The sequence below is a fragment of the Onychostruthus taczanowskii genome, unplaced genomic scaffold (genome assembly GCF_017590055.1).
Source record: "Onychostruthus taczanowskii isolate IOZ18803 unplaced genomic scaffold, ASM1759005v1 scaffold197, whole genome shotgun sequence".
Taxonomy (NCBI): Eukaryota; Metazoa; Chordata; class Aves; order Passeriformes; family Passeridae; genus Onychostruthus; species Onychostruthus taczanowskii.
The window spans coordinates 19,413-39,274 of NW_024499206.1; the positions used below are offsets into that span (position 1 = coordinate 19,413).

General features: G+C 44.7%; 4 protein-coding genes and 2 long non-coding RNA genes across 7 annotated transcripts in view; 5 read left to right on the forward strand and 1 right to left on the reverse strand.

Moving 5' to 3' along the window:
- Positions 1 to 4,938: 4,938 nt before the first annotated feature.
- Positions 4,939 to 5,240, forward strand: HOXB9 (homeobox B9; the record flags this gene model as incomplete). The annotated part of the gene is made up of 1 exon (XM_041402299.1): positions 4,939 to 5,240. A coding segment is annotated over one exon (236 nt), but the record flags the coding sequence as incomplete, so codon positions are not given.
- Positions 5,241 to 6,050: 810 nt separating this feature from the next.
- Positions 6,051 to 9,606, forward strand: LOC121334839 (nucleolar protein 9-like). The gene is made up of 4 exons (XM_041402338.1): positions 6,051 to 6,122; positions 7,483 to 7,554; positions 8,257 to 8,314; positions 9,602 to 9,606. Exons 1-4 carry the CDS (start codon positions 6,051 to 6,053, stop codon positions 9,604 to 9,606), a joined length of 207 nt encoding a protein of 68 aa, XP_041258272.1.
- Positions 9,607 to 14,179: 4,573 nt separating this feature from the next.
- Positions 14,180 to 16,888, reverse strand: LOC121334823. Its single transcript, XR_005952489.1, has 3 exons — positions 16,766 to 16,888; positions 16,203 to 16,249; positions 14,180 to 15,143 (listed from the first exon to the last, which is right to left on the reverse strand). It is a non-coding gene; the product is annotated as an uncharacterized LOC121334823 (long non-coding RNA).
- HOXB8 (homeobox B8) lies at positions 15,521 to 17,675 on the forward strand. Of its 2 annotated transcripts, none has more exons than XM_041402309.1 (2): positions 15,521 to 15,976; positions 16,680 to 17,675. In XM_041402309.1, the coding sequence occupies exons 1-2, from the start codon at positions 15,556 to 15,558 to the stop codon at positions 16,985 to 16,987; spliced, it is 729 nt and encodes a 242-aa protein (XP_041258243.1). In that variant the 5' UTR covers positions 15,521 to 15,555; the 3' UTR covers positions 16,988 to 17,675. The 2 variants fall into 2 exon arrangements, with proteins under 2 accessions (XP_041258243.1, XP_041258244.1); XM_041402310.1 differs by having other exon boundaries at positions 16,683 to 17,675.
- Positions 17,676 to 17,687: 12 nt separating this feature from the next.
- LOC121334821 lies at positions 17,688 to 18,832 on the forward strand. Its single transcript, XR_005952487.1, has 3 exons — positions 17,688 to 18,132; positions 18,471 to 18,584; positions 18,747 to 18,832. It is a non-coding gene; the product is annotated as an uncharacterized LOC121334821 (long non-coding RNA).
- Positions 18,833 to 18,911: 79 nt separating this feature from the next.
- Positions 18,912 to 19,862, forward strand: part of HOXB7 (homeobox B7) — a 4,697-nt gene continuing 3,746 nt past the window's right edge. The window contains exon 1 of the mRNA XM_041402312.1: positions 18,912 to 19,590. Coding sequence (XP_041258246.1) covers positions 19,191 to 19,590 — 400 coding nt within the window. The 5' untranslated portion in view covers positions 18,912 to 19,190. The remainder of the gene's footprint in view (positions 19,591 to 19,862) is intronic.

Consider the following 19,862-nt stretch of genomic DNA (forward strand, 5'->3'; position numbering starts at 1 on the left):
TTTTTTTTTCACTTTCCCCTTTCATTTTTCCACTTTACCCTTTACATTTTTTCACTTTACCTTTAAATTTTTCACTTTACCCTTTATTTTTTCACTTTCCCCTTTTATTTTTCCACTTTACCCTTTAATTTTTCACTTTCCCCTCTTATTTTTCCACTTTACCCTTTATTTTTTTTCCACTTTAACCATTTTTTTTCCACTTCACCCTTTAATTTTCCACTTTACCCTTTACATTTATGGGGGGAAAAGGGAGGAAAATGGGGGGAAAAGGGAGGAAAACGGGGGGAAAAGGGAGGAAAGTGTGAGGAAAAGGGAGAAAAAAGGGAGGAAAACGGGGGAAATGAGAGAAAAAGGGTGAAAAATGGGAGGAAACGGGAGCAAAACAGGGGGAAGGGAGGAAAATGGGGGGAAAAGGGAGGAAAAGGGAGGAAAAGGGAGGAAAAGGGAGGAAAAGGGAGGAAAAGGGAGGAAAAGGGAGGAAAAGGGAGGAAAAGGGAGGAAAAGGGAGGAAAAGGGAGGAAAAGGGAGGAAAAGGGAGGAAAAGGGAGGAAAAGGGAGGAAAAGGGAGGAAAAGGGAGGAAAAGGGAGAAAAAAGGGAGAAAAATGGGGAGAAACGGCAGCAAAGCGGGGGGGAAAGGGAGGAAAATGGGGGAAATGAGAGAAAAAGGGTGAAAAATGGGAGGAAACGGGAGCAAAACAGGGGGAAGGGAGGAAAATGGGGGGAAAATGGGAGAAAAAAGGGAGAAACAAGGGGTAAAACGGGAGCAAAACGGGGGGAAAAGGGAGGAAAACGGGGAAAATGAGAGAAAAAGGGAAGACGGGATTAAAATGGGGGGAAGGGAGGAAAACGAGAGAAAAAAAAGGAAAAAAGGGAGGAAAACGGGGGGAAACGGGGGGGAAAGGGAAGAAAAACGGAGGAAAACGGGAGGAAAAGGGGTGAAAAGGGAGGGAAAAGGGAGGAAAACGGGAGAAAAAAGGGAAAAAAGGGAGGAAAACGGAGGAAAAGGGGATAAAATGGGGGAAAAGGGAGGAAAACGGGGGGAAAATGGAGAAAAAAGGGGGGAAAGGGGGAGAAAAGGGAAGAAAAAGGGAGGAAAAGGGGTGAAAAGGGGAGGAAAACGGGAGAAAAAAAGGGGAAAAGGGAGGAAAAGGGGGAGAAAAGGAAGGAAAATGGGGGAAAAGGGTAAATAGTGAGGAAAACGGGAGGAAACTGGGGGGAATCGGGTGGAAATGGGGGAAAAGGGAGGAAAACGGGAGGAAAACGGGGGGAATCGGGTGGAAATGGGGGAAAAGGGAGGAAAAAGGAGGAAAAGAGAGGAAATTCCGCGGCCGCGGGCGGAGGGGCAGCGGGCAGAGCGGAAACTCCGCGGGAGCGCAAAGTGAGAGAGAAAAGGGGAAAAAGAGGAAAAATCTCCAGGAAAAAGTTCGCTGGGAGCGAGGGAGAAAAATGGGGAGAAAAATGGGGAAAAAGAGGGAAAATCCTCGGGGAAAAAAGTTCGGCGGAGGTTCCGCGCTGCTTCCGCGGCTCTGCCGGCGCTTCCTGGCGGCCGCGGGGTTGATTAGCGCTGTTAATTGTTTGTTTATTAACGCGGGGCTGAGTGTTTCAAAGTCACGCTCCTTTAAAAAAAAAAAACAAACCTGGAGAAGGAGGGAGGGGGCGTTGGAGTTAATTAGGTTTATATGGGTTTTATTTGGGTTTTATATCGGTTTTATTTGGGTTTTATTTGGGTTTTATTTGGGTTTTATTTCGGTTTTATTTCGGTTTTATATCGGTTTTATATCAGTTTTTATTCGTGGTTTAGACTGGGGAGAGCGTTCCGCTCCAGCCTGGGCTTTTTCCGCTCGGAATATAAATTTAAAATAATATTAATAATCTGCCTGCGGGGCGCTTAATGCTACGGATCTTATCATTATTGTTATTTTTTAATGATAATTTGGGATGGAGGGAGGGAGGAGCGGCGGTGTCACCTCCCGCTGTCACCTGCTTTCCGCTCCGGGGTGACCCCGCCGCGGTTTTGCCTTCCCGGGAAAGATTTTTCCATAAAAAACCCGATTTTTTCCATTAAAACCCGATTTTTTTTCCATTAAACCCCGATTTTTTTCCATTAAACCCCGAATTTTTCCATTAAAAACTGAATTTTTTCATAAAAAACCCGATTTTTTTCCATAAAACCCCATTTTTTTTCCATTAAAACCCGAATTTTTCCATTAAACCCCGTTTTTTTCCATTAAACCCCGAATTTTTCCATTAAAAATTGAATTTTTTCATTAAAAACTGAATTTTTTCATAAAAAACCCGATTTTTTTCCATAAAACCCCATTTTTTTTCCATTAAAACCCGAATTTTTCCATTAAACCCCGTTTTTTTCCATTAAACCCCGAATTTTTCCATTAAAAATTGAATTTTTTCATTAAAAACTGAATTTTTTCCATTAAAAAATCCGATTTTTTTCCATTAAACCCCGATTTTTTTCCATTAAACCCCGATTTTTTTCCATTAAACCCCGAATTTTTCCATTAAAAACTGAATTTTTTCCATTAAAACCCCGATTTTTTCCATGAAAACCCGAATTTTTTCCATAAAACCCCAATTTTTTTCCATTAAACCCCAAATTTTTCCATAAAAACCCTAAATTTTTCTATTAAAAACTGAATTTTTCCATAAAAAACCCGATTTTTTGCATCCTGGCAGAGCAGCAGCGCCCGGCCGTGCTGAGATTCCCGTTTTTTTCTTCCTTTAAATGAACTTTTTTCCCATTAAAAACCGAAAATACTTTTTAATTTAATTCTCTCCCCCCTCGCGATTTCCTCCCGCGCTCTGGTGGCGCTTTTTGTTTTTTTTTTTTTTTAATTTACTTTTAATTTATTTTCCTTTTTTCCCCTCTCATTGAACTCGCCCGCAGCCACAAAAAAAAAAAAGAAAAGTTCTTTTCTCTTGTGCCGGGCAGAGTTCCAGAACAAACTGAATGATGGCGCCAAATAAAACACCCGAAAATTGAACTTTTTGTCCCAAAATCATCGCTGTCAAAGCCTGGGCGCGCTCTGCTTTCCGCGCGGTTTTTTTAAAATTTAAATAATAATTAAATTTCCTTCAGGGTTGTTTTGCAGCGAGTCCTGATGTTGATTTCCTCATTTTCCCCCCATTTTTTTATTTTTTATTTTTTGTTTCTCCCTAATGAATCCCTGCCTGGAAGCTGTTAATTAATTTTACTGGATTTTAAAGAAAAACAACCCAAAAAAAAAAAGAGGTTCCAGGACCTCTCCCCATTCTCCTTCCTGCTCGGGGATTTGCGAGCAGAGAAGAAATAAAAACGCATTTTAACGACCCAAAAAAGAAGAAATAAAAACGCATTTTAACGACCCAAAAAGAACTAAAACCACATTTTAAAGACCCAAAAAGAATAAATAAAAACCACATTTTAACGACCCAAAATGCCCCAAACTCGCCGATCTGCCCTTAAAGGGTGGCGAGCAGGATTAACAATATCAATTATTAACAGCTTTCCTCCTCTTTAATAATTAATTCCGCATCTTAGATCGAGGCAATTACGAGGAGGAAAAATCCGCGCAAAAACCTGCCGGGGGCGGGACTCGCGCTGTGTGATTATTTTTATTTCTTTTTTAATGGGAAATATTCAATATTTTGTATTTTTTTTTAACGATTTTCACCACCTCTGCCAGCTCCCAAAATTTCGTGTACGCCTCCCCTCCCCTGATGGAAAAAAAATCCCAAAATATCTCTTTTTTTTTGTTTTTTTTTAATCCCTCCCACTAGCGTGACGGGCGGGCTTTTATTTATTTTTTAATTTAAATTATATTTTTATTTATAGTTTCATTCATTCATTCATTCATTCATTCATTCATTCAGTTTGTTTATTTGAAAATTTTCTTGCTTTCACGTTTAATTTTACCCCTTTTATCATTTTATTTAATTTTTTTTAATTAATTCCGATCTTTGTTTAAAAAATAAAATGTAATTCATTATTTATTTGTTTTTATTTTTTATTTATTTGGGTTTTTTCGCTGGCTCTGGGTGACGCTGTCCACACCTCGGGCAGCAGCTCCCAGAGGAAGTTTTTGGCAGATTCGGGGCTTTTTTTGGCCAAAAAATAACTTTAAAAAATAAAAATTGTCAGGATTTATTCAGGGAAATCCCCTCCAGGTCTCCCCTCCCTGAGGGAGCAAATCCTGCGGGAAATGGGGAGAAAAAGGGAATTTTTGGGGTTGGTTCAATTGAGTGGAATGTGGGGAGGTGGGGTGGGACCCCAAAACCCCGGGGGAACCCAAAATTTGTAGAAATGAACCCAAAACCCGCAGAAATAAACCCAAAATTTGCAGAAATAAACCCAAAACTTGCAGAAATAAACCCAAAACCCGCAGAAATAAACCCAAAATTTGCAGAAATAAACCCAAAACCCGCAGAAATAAACCCAAAACCCTCAGAAATAAACCCAAAACCCGCAGAAATTAACCCAAAACTTGCAGAAATAAACCCAAAACTTGCAGTAATAAACCCAAATCTTGCAGAAATTCACCCAAAAATCTCCGGGTGCACCCAAAACCCACAGAAATGAACCCAAAACCTGCAGAGATTCACTCAAAAGTCACAGAAATTCACCCAAAACTCCCAGAAATGAACCCCAAAACCTCGAGGTTCACCCAAAACCTGCAGAAATTCACCCAAAATTGCAGAAATTCACCCAAAATCCTGCAGAAATTTCCTCAAGCCCCTCGGGGTTCACCCAAATTTGGGGTGCGGGGCTAGCTCCCCTCAAAAACTCACCCTAAAAACCCAAATTCACACCAAAAACCCCAAAATTCACCCCAAGACAGCCCAAAATCCCCCCAAATACCCCAAACTGACCCAAAAATTATCTCAAAATAGCCAAAAATCCCACCAAAAACCCCTTTTTCCCCCAATCTCCCCCCACCCCTCAGCCAACCCCGCGGCCGGCTGGCTGCAGGCGCGCTCCTCGCGCAAGAAGCGCTGCCCGTACAGCAAATTCCAGACGCTGGAGCTGGAGAAGGAATTCCTGTTCAACATGTACCTGAGCCGCGAGCGGCGGCACGAGGTGGCGCGGCTGCTGAACCTCAGCGAGCGCCAGGTCAAGATCTGGTTCCAGAACCGCCGCATGAAGATGAAGAAGATGAACAAGGAGCAGGGCAAGGAGTGAGGCCGCGGGCAGGGCCCCCGAGATCGGCGTTTATCCCCAAAAATCAGAGCGGGGTCCTCGCCCGAGCGCTGTTCGGGCTGAAGTTTGAACTTTGCATCACTTTTCTTCTGGAGGGAATTCCAGCGCCGCTCATTTTGGGGTCAAGGAGTGAGAGGACAGAGGGGCAAAGCCCCCGAGTTCGGCGTTTATCCCCAAAAATCAGAGCGGGGTCCTCGCCCGAGCGCTGTTCGGGCTGAAGTTTGAACTTTGCATCACTTTTCTTCTGGAGGGAGCGCCAGAGCGGCTCGCCCTTTTTGGGACAGGCAGTGACAGCAGACAGAGGCAGCTCCCGAAATCTCCAAATTTATCCCCAAACCCCCCAAAATCAGCGCCGGGTCCCCCCCAGTCCCAGCTCGGCCGCTCCAGCTGAAATTTTGATTATTTTAATTTTTTAAATCCCAGCCCGAAGCGCGGCTCCTTTTGGAGTTCATTTATTTTATTTTTTCCTTTTTGGGGCTCTTTCCTCCTCCCTTGTTTCCTTTTCCCCTCACTGTCGAAACAACTTTTTCCCCTTTTTTATTTAATTTTCCCCCTGAAAAATCCAAATAAAAACCCAAACCCGCCACCCCCAAACCTCTCCTTTCATTTTTTCCCCATTCACCGACGAAGATTTTTGATTTTTTTTCCCCCAAATCCGCCCAGCCCGAGCCCTCCCAGACGCTCGCGATCACCCAGACGATTTAATTAATCCGCCGCGAGACAGACACGTTCATTAAGGCTCGCCTTTAATTACACCCAACAAATCATTTGCCAGCTCCGGGGTCGCTGCTCCTCCACATCCCCAAATTCGGGGTCCCCAGTTTATTTTTAAATTTAATTTTTTTTGCTCCGTCCGCCATGCAGAATTTCCGTTTTTTGAATTATTTGGCGGGATTTGGATGGCGGCCGAATTGGGACTTGGGGGAGAAGGTTTTTTTTTGGGGCAAAACCGCCCGATTTTGGGTGGTTTGGAGTTGGGAAGGGGAGAAAAAAGAGAGAGAAAGAGAGAGGGGGGAGGGTGGGGCGCCCCCCGAGCCGAATTGTAAATGATTTAGGAGGAAAAGAAAAGGGGCGGAAGAACCCCCGCCAACTTATTCCTGACTTTTTAGGGAAGAGGAAAAACGGGATTTTTTAGGTTAAAAATTAAAAAAAAAAAAAAAAAAAAGGAAAAAATAAAGAAAAGAAAAGAAAATAAAAGCAAAAGAAAAACAAACTACCTTAGCGGAGCTTTCAGGGAGGGGCCGCTCGATATTTATAATTTATTGAGGATTTTTGGGACTTTTTTGGCGTTTTTTTCTGGAGCTGCTGCAGAGATAAAAGCGCCAACCCCAGCCCGGATTTTTTTTTAAATTTTTATTATTATTATTTAAATTTTTTTGTTTAATTCTTATTTTTGAATACTTGAAGTCGCCGCGCTCGGGCTCGGGGTGGCCCCGCGGGGATTTTTGGGGTCGGATTTTCCCCGCGGGGCTCCATCCTCATCCTCACCCGGCGGATGCAGGGCGGGATTTGGGTTTTTTTGGGGTTTTTTGGGTTTTTTGGGGGTTCGGGAGGGCGGGGTGGGGGGTTCCGTGTTGTGCCCCGTGTTTCGTGCTCGTGTTTCTGTCAGTGCTGGAGCTTCTGTCCCCGCCGTGGCTTTTTCTTAATTTTGTAAAAAAAAAAAAAATTTAAAGTTCTCTGAAGAGTTCGGTTGGTGGTGGCTGGGAAAAACCCGGAAAAAAAAAGGGAAAAAAAATTTGAAATAAATGTTTCCGTGCGCGGAATTTGGACTTTGAGGGGTTGGAGGGGAGCCGGGATGGGGAGAGGGGAGGAAAAAAGCAGAAAAAAGGCAGAAAAAAGGCAGAAAAATAACCAGAGAAAAGCAGGGGGAAAAAGCAGAAAAAAGCAGGGAAAAAAACAGAGAAGAAGCAGAAAAAGAGCAGGAAAAAAGTAGGAAAAAAGCAGGAAAAAAAGCAGAAAAAAGGCAGAGAAAAAGCAGGGGAAAAAGCAGAAAAAATAGCAGAAAAAAGGCAGAGATAAAGCAGAAAAAAGGTAGAGAAAAAGCAGAAAAAGAGCAGGGAAAAAGTAGGAAAAAAAGCAGAAAAAAAAGCAGAAAAAAAGCAGAAAAAAGGCAGAGATAAAGCAGAGAAAAGGGTAGAGAAAAAGAAGGAAAAGGCAGAGAAAAAGCAGGGAAAAAAGCAGAAAAAATACAGAGAAAAAGCAGGAAAGAAAGCAGGAAAAAAGCAGAAAAAAATCAGGAAAAAAAAAAAAGGCAGGAAAAGAGCAGAAAAAGAGCCGAAAAAGAAAGCAGAAAAAGGCAGGGAAAAAAAAAACAGAGAAAAGGCAGAAAAAGCACAAAAAAGAAAAGCAGAGAAAAAGCAGGAAAGAAAGCAGGAAAAAAGCAGAAAAAAAAATCAGGAAAAAAGCAGAAAAGGAGCAGAAAAATACAGAGAAAAAGCAGGAAAGAAAGCAGGAAAAAAGCAGAAAAAAAGCAGGAAAAAAAAAAGTAGAAAAAAGCAGAAAAAAGCCGAAAAACCAGAAAAAAATCAGAAATAAATTAGAAAAAAAATCAGAAAAAATCAGAAAAAAAAGCAGAAAAAAAATGAGAAAAAAGCAGAAAAAAAATCAGAAAAAATCAGAAAAAAGCAGAAAAAAATGAGAAAAAAGCAGAAAAAAAAGCAGAAAAAAAGCAGAAAAAAAATCAGAAAAAAAAAATCAGAAAAAAAGCAGAAAAAGTTCAATTTCCCGTGCCGTTTATCGGGCGGAAGCAGCCCAAACCTGTTTCCAGACCCCCCCGGCCCCCGGCCCAGAAAAAAGGCAGGGAAAAAAAAAACAGAGAAAAGGCAGAAAAAGCACAAAAAAGAAAAGCAGAGAAAAAGCAGGAAAGAAAGCAGGAAAAAAGCAGAAAAAAAAATCAGGAAAAAAGCAGAAAAGGAGCAGAAAAAGAGCAGAAAAATCAGAAATAAATCAGAAAAAAATCAGAAAAAAAATCAGAAAAAATCAGAAAAATCAGAAATAAATCAGAAAAAATCAGAAAAAATCAGGGGAAAAAAAAGCAGAAAAAAAAACAGAAAAAAAACCCGGAAAATCAGAAAAAAAACCAGAAATAAATCAGAAAAAAAATCAGAAAAAAAGCAGAAAAAGTTCAATTTCCCGTGCCGTTTATCGGGCGGAAGCAGCCCAAACCTGTTTCCAGACCCCCCCGGCCCCCGGCCCAGATTTATCGGCGGGCCCGGGGCCGCTCAGGGGCGGCGATCTCGAACCTTCGCGGATTTGCATTTTCTCAAACCGCTCCTGCTTTTTTTTTTCTGTTTTTTTTCCTTATTTTTTCCTTCCCCTCCCTCCGCCATCCCGAGATAAAACCCGAGGAGCTGCGCTGAGATTTCCGCGCCTCCGAACCCTCTAAAAAAGGGTTAAAAACCCCCCAAAAAAACCCCCAAAAAACCCCAAAAAACCCCAAATTATCTCCCCGCCTTGAGGAGAAACCAGAGCTGGAGGGTTTCAAACAATTCCCCCAAAAATTCTTTGGGGTTTTTGGGTTCATTTTTTGGGTTTTCCTCGCCTCAAACTTTCCATCCTGCTCCCAGATTTAACCCTTCTGCTGCCGGCGGGGGTCCAGCGCCACCAAACTTCGCTCTGCCTTTAAAACCCCAACCGACAAAAAAATTCCATTTTTGAGGCGTTTCGAGCTGCGGGCAGCAGGAAGATTTCTCCAAACGCCGATTTATTTTCTAAAAAAAATGCGATTAAACGAAATAAAACGGGTGGGAAATGAGGCTCGAGCCGGGCAGGATTTTTCCAGGTCGGTTTGGGGAATCCTCCGCCCGGATTCGCCAAAATCCTCTTTATTTTCATTTCCAGACGCGTTTTCCACGAGTTCCTCGACGTTTTGCGACCCCATCGGCCACCGGGATTTAGGAACTTTTTTTTTTTATTTGTTTTTTCCCTCACTTTCCTTAGAGTTGTGCTAAAGAGCAGATATTTTTAAGATGACGATTATGAGGTTCTTTGAGAATAGAATTGAAGATGTTAGCTGATTTTATTAGGAAATAATCTTTAAAAAAAATTAAAAATAATAAAAAAAAAAAGTTGGAAAAATTGTTTTCTGTAGCATCAGCCCGGATGTATTTTGCAGAGATGTTTTAATGCTCCAGAATAAAAATCGATTTTAGAACAACGAGCGGCGCTGTCCTTGTGTTCCTCACCCCAAATTCTGCCATCATTCCCGCCGTGCTTCCCTGGGGGGTTTTTTTGGGGGTTTTTTTTGGGTTCAGGTTTCCAAAACTCAGCCCGAGAGAAGTGGGAACGATTCCCCTCTGGTTTTTATTTTTGACACAAGTTGAAATTCTGCGCCTCCGCTTTGCCCGCGCCTTTCATTCTGATTTTTTTTCTTTTTTTTTGGAGGTTCCTTCTCTTTATTCCCGCCCCAGCCTGAGCGGAAAAGGCTCCCAGTGGATTTTTTTTCTTATCCTCGCTTTATTCCCCTCTCGCCCGAGGAAAAACTTCTCCCGAGAAGATGAAAAAAACCCAAAAAAAACCCAAAAAATCCCAAAAATCCCAACGGGGAAACCCCACCCGCTCCCCCCGCCCGGCGTCACCTCGGGTTTCCTTTCTCCACGAGCGATTCCTGCGATTCCCTCCCGAAATTCCTTTGGCTCACGAAGCCCCGCAAGCGCCTGGAAAGCCGTTTTATATTTAAAAAAACATAAATAAATAAAATTAAAATAATAACAACTAAAGAGCGCCGAACAAACCCCGAGTCCTGCCGAGCCCCGCAGGAAACAGGTAGCGAGAAAAAGCCCGGAATACCCTTCCCACTAATTTTTAACAAAACGGGCCGCTCTAAAGGGCAATATTTCACTTCTTAAAGGGGGAAAAAAAGGCCAAAAACAAAAAAAAAATCTCCTTTCTTTGGGGCAGCCCTGAAAAGAACACAAAAGAAGAAGGAAGATTTTTTTGGGGGCTTGCGGAGGGGAAGGGAGAGAAAGGGAAGGAACTTGTCATAAAGAAAGGAAAATTCAGCGCAGCGCGCCGCCGTAAAAGAATATGACCGCTATAAAAGTTTATAGGGTATAAATTTGTGAAGGTTAAGGAACTGAGCGGCTGTAAAGGAAACAGCGCAGGGAAACTTTCAGGAACTCCTAAATTACTCCGAGGAGTCGGGAGAGGGGGAAGCCCAGCGAGGAAAGCGCCCGCGCTCAGCGGCTTCTCCTCCTTTTCCTTTTATTTTATTTTCCTTATTTTCCTTTTATTTTCCTTTTATTTTTTTCCTTTTATTTTCCTTTTATTTTGTTTTTTTCCTTTTATTTTCCTTTTATTTTCCTTATTTTCCTTTTATTTTCCTTTTATTTTTTTCCTTTTATTTTCCTTTTATTTTGTTTTTTTCCTTTTATTTTCCTTTTATTTTTTTCCTTTTATTTTCCTTTTATTTTGGTTTTTTCCTTTTATTTTCCTTTTTTCCTTTTATTTTCCTTTTATTTTCCTTTTTTTCCTTTTATTTTCCTTATTTTCCTTTTATTTTCCTTTTATTTTATTTTCCTTTTATTTTCCTTTTATTTTCCTTTTTTTTTTCCTTATATTTTCCTTATTTTCCTTTTATTTTCCTCCTTTCCTTGTTTTTTTACCCAAGGAGAGCCATCTCAAAAAATCAGAATTGTGGATGAAAAAAAAACCCAAAAAAGAAAAGGTGGGGAGGGACTTTTGCTGATTTATTCTTCTCTCGCAGATGGGGATGATTCCCTTTGTTCTTTTATTTTTTGTTTCCTTTTTTTTTTTTTACCCCTTTTATTTTTTTTTCTCTTTAAAGCAATTCCAGGCCTGCACAAAACAACAACAACGCACGCACTCCAAGTTCTGGCGAGACGTCTGGGCTGGGGAAGCTCTTTATGACTTTACAGCCCCGGGCAGCAGAATGACCAATTGTTTAGTCTCGGAATTTGAAACAATAGCTCGTTTCAAAAGCCAACTCGCTTCTCCTCTTCTTCTTCTTTTTTCTTTTTTTTTTTTTTTTTTCCTTAGAAATTTTATTTTTTTATTGCCGCGCGCTTGGAGAAAACTCGGCGGAGAGGCGACAAAAAAACTCATCCTCACTTTCCTCCTCTTTCCCTCCCTCTCCTCCTTTCCTTTTTTTACACTTTTTCACGCTGTTTCATCCTCACAGGGAGGAGCGGCGTTTTTAAATTTTGATGTTTTTTCCCCTTTTTTTGGGTTTTTTTTCCCCTTTTTTGGGGTTTTTCCCCCGGCGGGGACGCTCCGCTGCAGTTCCGCGCGCGGCCGCGAGGTGGAGCCGTTGCTCCACGCTAGAGGCGCCCCCTGGGCGGGAACACCTTGATCCCATTAGGTGAAATATTGGGTTAATTATCGCCGTTTTGCCCATTTTATCGCTTACATCTCCTCTTTTTTTTAAAAAAATTATGCCAGGCTGCGAAGGGAAAAAAACACCTCGCAACGAGGTGGGGCGCGCATCTCTGCTAAATGTTGGTTTAAAAGGGAATCAAAAAGGAGCCGGGTTTTGTTTTCTGCCGCTCTGGAGGTGGGAGGACAGCTGAAATTACCCCAAACCCGCAGATTTACGTCTGCGGGGTTGAAAAAAGAGAGCGGCTCGAAGATTTCGGGGGGAAAGGGACGCGCAGGAGCGGGACGATATTTTTCCTCTCGGCCCTTGGGATGATCTGCGCTTTCCCCGCTCGATATTTTATGTGTTTTATAATCCCAGCCACACCAGAAATAAAAAAAAATTTAAAAAAAAAATAAAAAAACAACTCAAGCAGCAACAAAACAAGAGCATTTATTTCTTTTAGAAGTTGAGCCACTCATTTGTGGCGCGGCTGCCCCGTCTTTGGGCAGCGCTGATGCTCTTCGCTTGAATTCTTCGCTTTAACAGCTTCAAAAATATATTTTTTTTAAATGCCACCAACGAGTAAATGAACCCAAAACGCTCTTAAACCCCCCGGGTTTGGGGTACATATGAATACACCCCTGACGCGGCGGCAATAATGTCAATTTTTAACTCCACGAGTTCACTTTGATTTCGGCCTTTGATTCCTCAGAATTACGAGGCAAAAATTAAAAAAAAAGGAAAAATGACTCAGATGTTGTAATTCTCCCGCTACAAACCGCGGCAATAATTTCAAGATGGGTTTTCATTCAAATTGGTATAAACGGGGTTTTTTTTTTTTTTTTTCCCGGACTGAGAATTGCTCCCAAGTTCCACCCGAAACCGCTCCCGTCGCTCCAAAAAAACAAAAAAAATCAAGATTTTGGGTGAGGGCGGATCAATTCCAACCCACAGGCAGCAGCCCAGGGTGGGAATTCTTATTGGGAGAGGCAAAGTTTGGGCACCTCGAGGCCGCGTTTCAACGCCCCGGAGTGAAATACGAGCGCAAACAGAAAGAAATGAGGGAAATGAAGAAAAATCTCGCCCCTGTGGCAGAGCAGAGCGAACTCGGGCTTTAGCAAGGAGAGGATTTGAGGATCTTTCAATTTTTTTATTATTATTATATTTTTTTTTCCTCATGAATTCCCAATAAATCTCTCCTCCGCTGGGTGTTTATAAATTATCTCTCCGCGGAGCTCACTCGCTCGGTTTTCCTTGGAATGGAAACGTTTTCCTTTCATCGGGAGCCGAGTCCCGCGCGGCGATGATTTAGGATCAGCCGCTGATTTCGGGGCTTTGCGGAGCTCCCGAGCCCGTCCTCACCCCTGCAAAACCTTCCCTTCCCACCACAACTTCCCGGCCTCCGCCAATCCCTGCCCTTCTTCCCCTTCCCAAACTTCGGGAACACCCACAGCGGGAGAAACTTCTGCTGCAAAATCACTTTGCCCCGTTTCATTTTGATTTTTTTTTTTTTTTCCCCTCCTTTGCCAGGTTACGAAGCTCTGTTTACTCCTCTGCACCATTTTCGGGGCTTTTTATGTTGCGCGATGAAACCCAAAATCTGCTCAATCGGCAATAAAAGTGGGGAGAAAAAAAGAAAATGTTAACTCGTGTTTTAGAGGGGCGAGAAAAGCTTTAATTATAGCGCCGCGAGTACTCCGGCAGCAATAATTACTGGGAAAGGCTCTTAGGCTCGGCTGGAATTATCCCTCCACAAAATAAAGGAAGCGTTTTTACCTAAATTATTTCTCCTAGGATGGGTTTAAAGTTTTATTCCGTTGCTATCTTTGTTTTCTTTTTTTTTTATTATTTTTTTCCTCTTCTTTTCTGCCTTCCTGCGCTCCCTGCCTTTCCCACTGATAATTTTAGTGAGGATTTTTTGATTTTTTTTTAAACCTAGGTAGAAGAACGGAAATATTTCAACTTTTCCCTCTTTTTTTTCGTGCGGAGGAGGTTGAATTTTGTCCCTCAGTTGGTGGCGGGCAGGAGCCGAACCCTCCCAAAATTCACTTTTTGCCTTCAGACCGGGGCGATGGGGAAACAGCAGAAACAGGCGGGGCAAAGCGGGGAAAAAACAACCCAAATTGAGGTGGAAAAAGGCTGGGAAGGAAAATCCGGCTGGAATTGCGGGGGGCGCAGTCGTTATTAACCGAGAAACGTCTGGGTGATATTTGCTGACTGCGAGAAATGAATTTCCAAATCTACCCCCTGTGTGTTCCGGCGGTGGAAAATTGCAGCGCTGGCATCCGAGGGGCAACTTCGGCTCCGCCGTCACCGAATGCCAATAAAAGAGAAATCTTTTCTCTCTCCCCGTCCCCATCCCCCCCGGTTTTTTCCCTGGGAAGAAGTGTGGGGAGGAAAAAAAAAAAAAGAAATAATTGAATTAAAAGGAATGGGATAGAGAGGAATGGGATAAGGGGAATGAAATAAAGAGGAATGGAATAAAAAAGGAATGGAATAAAAAGAATGGAGTAGAGAGGAATGAAATAAAGAGGAATGGAATAAAAAGGAATGGAATAAGAGGAATGGAATAAAAAGGAATGGAATAAAAAGGAATGGAATAAAAAGGAATGGAATAAAAGGAATGGAATAAAGAGCTGGAAGTTTTGGGGGCGAGGTGGGGCTGCCACAGGGGAGGGTCTCTGCTCTGGAGGCCGCCAGAGCCTCAAATTTGGAGTTTGGAGTTTGGAGTCACCCCCGAGCGAGTCCTGGCTGAGGAGGAGGAGGAGGAGGAAGAGGAGGAGGAGGAGGAGGCAGCGAGGGCGAGCGGCGCGAAGTCGACGTTCCAGCCGAAAAAGTGCGGCGGTTTTAACTCAACATTGACAGCTCCGCGCCTCGCCGCGGCCGCGCAGCGCCGGGCTTTGCAGCGGCGGAGGGGCGCGCTCGTAAAAACCAGAACGGTTTTTATGGAGAGCGGCATAAACAACAACAACATCCCCGGCTTTATGGCGCTTTATAGTTTGTTAAACACTTTACAGCCTCTTTTTTTTGGGGCTGTTACAAACGCAATTCCCTCCGCGCGATAGTTAAGCCTTTATCAATAATAAGGAAATTGATCATTAAAATGTTAAATATGACTACCTCGTTTGTTTTAAAATATGTTTAGGATAAGAAGCTGTATGATTTGATAACTTGTATTAAAATACCAATTACATTTATAGGACCTTTTAAAACCGGTAGCAATTAAATCGTGTTCTTTTACAGTTTTCCAAAGCGACCCTGACATTTAAAAAGGCTAAAACTGCCTCGTTAAAATTTCGAAATTAACGACTGCGAGCGCTCCTCTTTAATTTTCCAACACTCCCCAAAAATCAATCTTTTGGGGTGGTCCGGGCGCGTGATTTGTCGCGAGGCGAGCGATACCTCATTAATGGAGGTAGTTAAACATATTTAATCCGTATATTCACCCCACCTCCTTCTCCCTTCCCCTCTCCCTCCCTCTCCCTCTCCCTCGCTCGCTCCCCCTCGCTCGCTTTTCCTTCTTTATTCTCCCACACTCTTCCTTTCACAACCGCGCGGCGCGGAGTCCGTGTGGAGTAAGGAGAAGCCAATAGGATGAGGTTTCGGTAATAGATGCAAATGATCATGAAAAGACACTGCAAAATATGAAACAACTCATTTGCGCTGAAGTAAATCACTGAAAACTGTTTATGAACTGGCATCTCTTCTTGGAAATGTAAAGCGAGAACTCTTTAAGTGGCGATTTTTTTTTTTTTTTTTTTTTTTAGGGGTGGGGGGGGAGGAAAGAATTCAATATCATGCAGGCTTAGAGTTTTGATTATATCCTCCTTTTATATTCCTGGAAATCACAAACTGTCGTTGCTTAGCATCTTAGCGCTTTCTTTTTTTGCTAATAGATTCTCGCGGTCTGGTTTGTTGTGGGGGCGATATTTTTTTTTTTTATAATTTTTTTTAAAATTTTTTTTTCCGCCTGCTTAAAAAAAAAAGGACAAGGGGCAAAAAAAAAAAAAAAAAAAAAAAGAACAACAACCTCTTATTGAAATTAAAATGAGCTCCTATTTTGTCAACTCACTCTTCTCCAAATACAAAACCGGCGACTCCCTGCGCCCCAATTACTACGACTGCGGCTTCGCCCAGGATCTGGGGGGCAGACCCACCGTGGTGTACGGAGCCAGCGCCGGGGGCACCTTCCAGCCCCCTCCCCAAATCCAGGAGTTCTACCACGGCGCCTCGTCGCTCTCCAGCTCCCCTTACCAGCAGAACCCGTGCGCCGTGGCTTGCCATGGGGAGCCGGGCAGCTTCTACGGCTACGAGCCCCTGCAGCGGCAGAGCGTGTTCGGGCCGCAGGAGCCCGAGCTGCTGCAGTACGCGGACTGCAAGCTGGCGGCCAGCGGCCTCGGCGAGGAGGCGGAGAGCTCCGAGCAGAGCCCTTCTCCCACCCAGCTTTTCCCCTGGATGCGACCGCAAGGTGAGGAGAAAACTGGAGAGTAAGGAAGTACCCCCCCCCCCACACCAGCCGATTTAATTTTGGCTTGTTGGTGGTGTATTTTGATTTTTTTTTTTTTTTTTTTTCTGTCCTCCCTCCCCGTGCGTTTCTTTCTTTGGCTCGTCTTTTTCTTCCCCCCGGTGAATGTGTTTTAGTGCTTTATGGGGGTAAACTTTTGCACTTGTAAATTGCTTTATAGTTTAATTACCCTGAAGGAGACCTTTTCTTCTGGGGGGCTTGAGCGAGCCGGGCTTTCTGTGGAAGGAAGAGTCCTTAAAGTTTATGGCACTTTTATAGCCTCGAAAAAAAAGCCCCTTCATTTTTGTTCGCAGCTCTCGGCCGCGCTGCCTCCTCTCTCCGGGCTGCAGCTTTTTATTTATTCCCGGTTTTTTGGGGTTTTTTGGGGGGCCCGGGCTGCGCTGGGGGTGATAATCAGTGTGCAAAGCGCAGCTCCAGCCGGGCTGCTCGGGGTGGGCTGAGCGCGACCACCCCCCCCTCTCCCTTCCCTCTCCCCTTTTCCTTCCCCTGGTCTCCCTCTTCTCCCCTCTGGAACATCCTCCCGCTTTTCCTGCCGGGGTCTCCGGCTCTCCCGAGCCTGGTTTGTGTTTCTCTCAAGCTCCTTCTCTGTTTTTTTTTTTTTTTTTTTTTTTCCCCTCTCTCCCACCCCAAATTTGCCATCCCCCAGCAGCCGCCGGACGCAGGAGGGGGAGGCAAACCTACAGCCGCTACCAGACGCTGGAACTGGAGAAGGAATTTCTATTTAATCCCTACCTGACCCGCAAGCGGAGGATCGAGGTCTCGCACGCCCTGGGCTTGACAGAGAGGCAGGTCAAAATCTGGTTCCAGAACAGGAGGATGAAGTGGAAAAAGGAGAACAACAAAGACAAGTTTCCCAGCAGCAAATGCGAGCAGGAAGAACTGGAAAAACAGAAAATGGAAAGAGCCCAGGAGGCGGACGAGGAAGGGGAAGCACAGAAGGCGGACAAGAAATAAAGGGATTTTTTTTTTTTTGAGGACTGAAAGGCAAGCGCTGCTGGGGTGGAAGAGCCCCCCGAGCCCCGCGTTAATGGCAGTCGGTGTAAGGGAGGGGTGGGCTGGGGGGGACACACAAAAAAAAAAAACAACAAACCAGAAAAACAAAGCCTAGAAAATACAAAAAAAAAAAAAGAAAAACCACAAAAAAAAACCCACAAAAAACCCCAAGAAAACCGACCCCTTTTATTGCTGTAAAACAATATAGCTGCGAGCGCCACTTTCGCGATTCTCCTTTGACACAAAGCAGGAGGCGGGGGGGCTCCGGGAGCTCTGGGCCCCCTTTTGCCAGTTATTAACTAGCGGTAGTGGAACGCAATAGCTTCTGTAAAACATGACTGTGAAATCCTCTCCCTCTCTGTCTTTCTCTCTCTTCTTTCCGGGGGCGTGGGGGGTGGGTTGGTTAACATAGCTTTCAGCGCTAGAGGAGTTATGTGATATTACATTTGTGCACTTTTTTTTTGTTGGTTTTTTTTTTAAATTTTGGGTCTCTAGTTGGTTATTTCCCCATTCCTGTTTTTTTTTTTTTTATTATTATTATTTTTGTTGTGGTTTATCTGTGTGTACTGGAGGTAGCTGTTGAGACAAACATCCCAACAACATGAAACTGCCTATTTATGCTGTAGTTATCTCTCTTTCTCTCTCTTCACTTTCCAAAAAAAAAAAAAAAAAAGCGTTTTTCTCTCCTTTAGTTAGCATGCGCACAGTGAATCAAGTTGTAAAGTGATCTTTAGGTTAACTGTGAAAAAGAATGTATACTGTATACGTGAATTACTTTATTGGGGGAACTAATGCTATATTTTGTTGTTCTTTCACCACTTTGTTCTATTGTCTAAACCTGGAAGCGGCGGAAGAAAAGTTACAATAAAGTTTACAAGCGAGAATTCCGTGACATCATTCTTTTCGCCCCTGCTCCGCTTCCTCCTGCGCCCGCTGGGATGGAAAGGAAATTTAAAAAATCAAATTTGTGCGCGGACAAAAAGGCAAAAGCTCGGCCGGGCCGGGCAGGGCTGGGGAGGGGAAGGGCCCGGGGCTGCTCCTGCTGCTCTCCCTCCTCTTCCTCCCGCTCTGACAGCTCGGGCAGCTCCTGGAGACCCGCTCTGCAGGTAACCTCGCGGCGGTTTTTTGGGTTTTTTTGTGGTTTTTTTGGTGTTCTGCGGCAGCCCCGGGCGGGGTGGGGATGGCTTTGTGAGGAGCGCAGCTGAGCCGGGGATGCTGTAACCTTGGGGAAGGAGAAACCAGCGCCAACCCCGCACCATTGTCTGCCCTTCCTGCCTCCCAGAGCCGGGTTTTGGTGCTTTTTTAAATTTTATTTTATTTTCCTTACTCTCTACACCCGCCTCCCCATCCCACCCCAGCGCGGCCGCACACTAAAAAAAATTAAAATAAAAAAAACCAAGGGTGAGCTGGCGTTTTTTGCGTTTTTTGGATGGTTCCCGTGCAGAAAGCAGAGCCGGCAGCTGCTCGGCCCCGCAGAAGCGCCGAACAAGAGACCCCAGCCCCCTTTATTTCCCCCAACAAGAAAAGCAAATGCCAGCTCGATGCTGGAATAAATCAGGTACAGAGCTGCGCGGCACTTGGGGGGTGGAAAAAAAAACTATTAGGTATCAATGTCTGGAGAAAAAAAAAAGTAGCTGGGAGCCGAGGAAATGGTGCGAAGGAGGGGAATTTCGAGGGGATCAATAAAGGGATAAATAGAACTGCCTTCCCTTTCCTCCAGCAGAGAGAGACCGAGAGAGCCTCGCTGGTTTGTCAGCAACGTGCTTGCAACCCCCTCCCCTTCTTCATGTATTTTTTTTTTTATTTTTTTCCCCCCCTTTCCCCCCCCCCCCGGGCCGAAAAAAAAAAAAAAAAAAAAATTACAGGCTGCTTATCGACTCCAGCACAATTTCACCCCTTCCAGCAGAGATCGCGCGGGGTTTTTTTTATAGGGCATCAATTATTTATCATATTTTATAAACCCAGCCGCGCAGCCCCGCGCCCCCGAGGAGGGGGCGGGCGGCGATTGGCGCCGGCGCGGCCACGTGCCCGCGCGTCACCGGGGCCGGGAGGAAAAAAGGCTCTTTTTTGGTGTAAATCTGGACTCTTAATTCCGTAATATATCACGGTACCTCGTAAAAACCGACACTAAAACGTCCCGACCTACAAATCACCCGGCCAAATTATGAGTTCATTGTATTACGCCAACGCTTTATTTTCTAAATATCAAGCGGCCGGTTCGGTTTTCCCGTCCGGAGTGTTTCCCGAGCAAACTTCTTGCGCTTTCGCCTCCACCAGCCAGCGAGCGGGCTATGGGGCCGCATCCACGCCTCCCTTCGCCGCTTCCATGCCCGGCCTCTACTCGGGGGGCAGCTCCGTGCACCCCCAGCCCCCCAGCGTGTACTCCTCGGGTTACGGCCTGGAGCCGGGCTCCTTCAACGTGCACTGCTCGCCTTTCGAGCAAAACCTCCCGGTGATGTGCCCCGGGGACGCCTCCAAGCAGGGCTGCGGCAAAGCGGACCCGCGGGACGCGGATCTGCAGGGCGACGGCAACTTCCGAATCTACCCCTGGATGAGGAGCACGGGTAAGGGAGAGGGGAGGGGGTGGGGGTGGTGGGGGGTCGTCCCCCAACTCCTTTCATGACGTTTCACTGAAAAGGCGTTTTGGAAAAAGAGGGGGGGGGGAGCAACACACCCCCACCCCCCTCCTGTCCTCCCCGCGTTTTTAGCTTTAAATATTGACGGGGGCTGTGCCTGTCTGTCTGTCTGTCTGTCTGGAGGGGACAGACGGCGGCGGGCAGCCCCTTCTCCTGCCGCTGCGTTCGCGGAGAGGTGGAGCCGGCCCTAAACCCGGCTC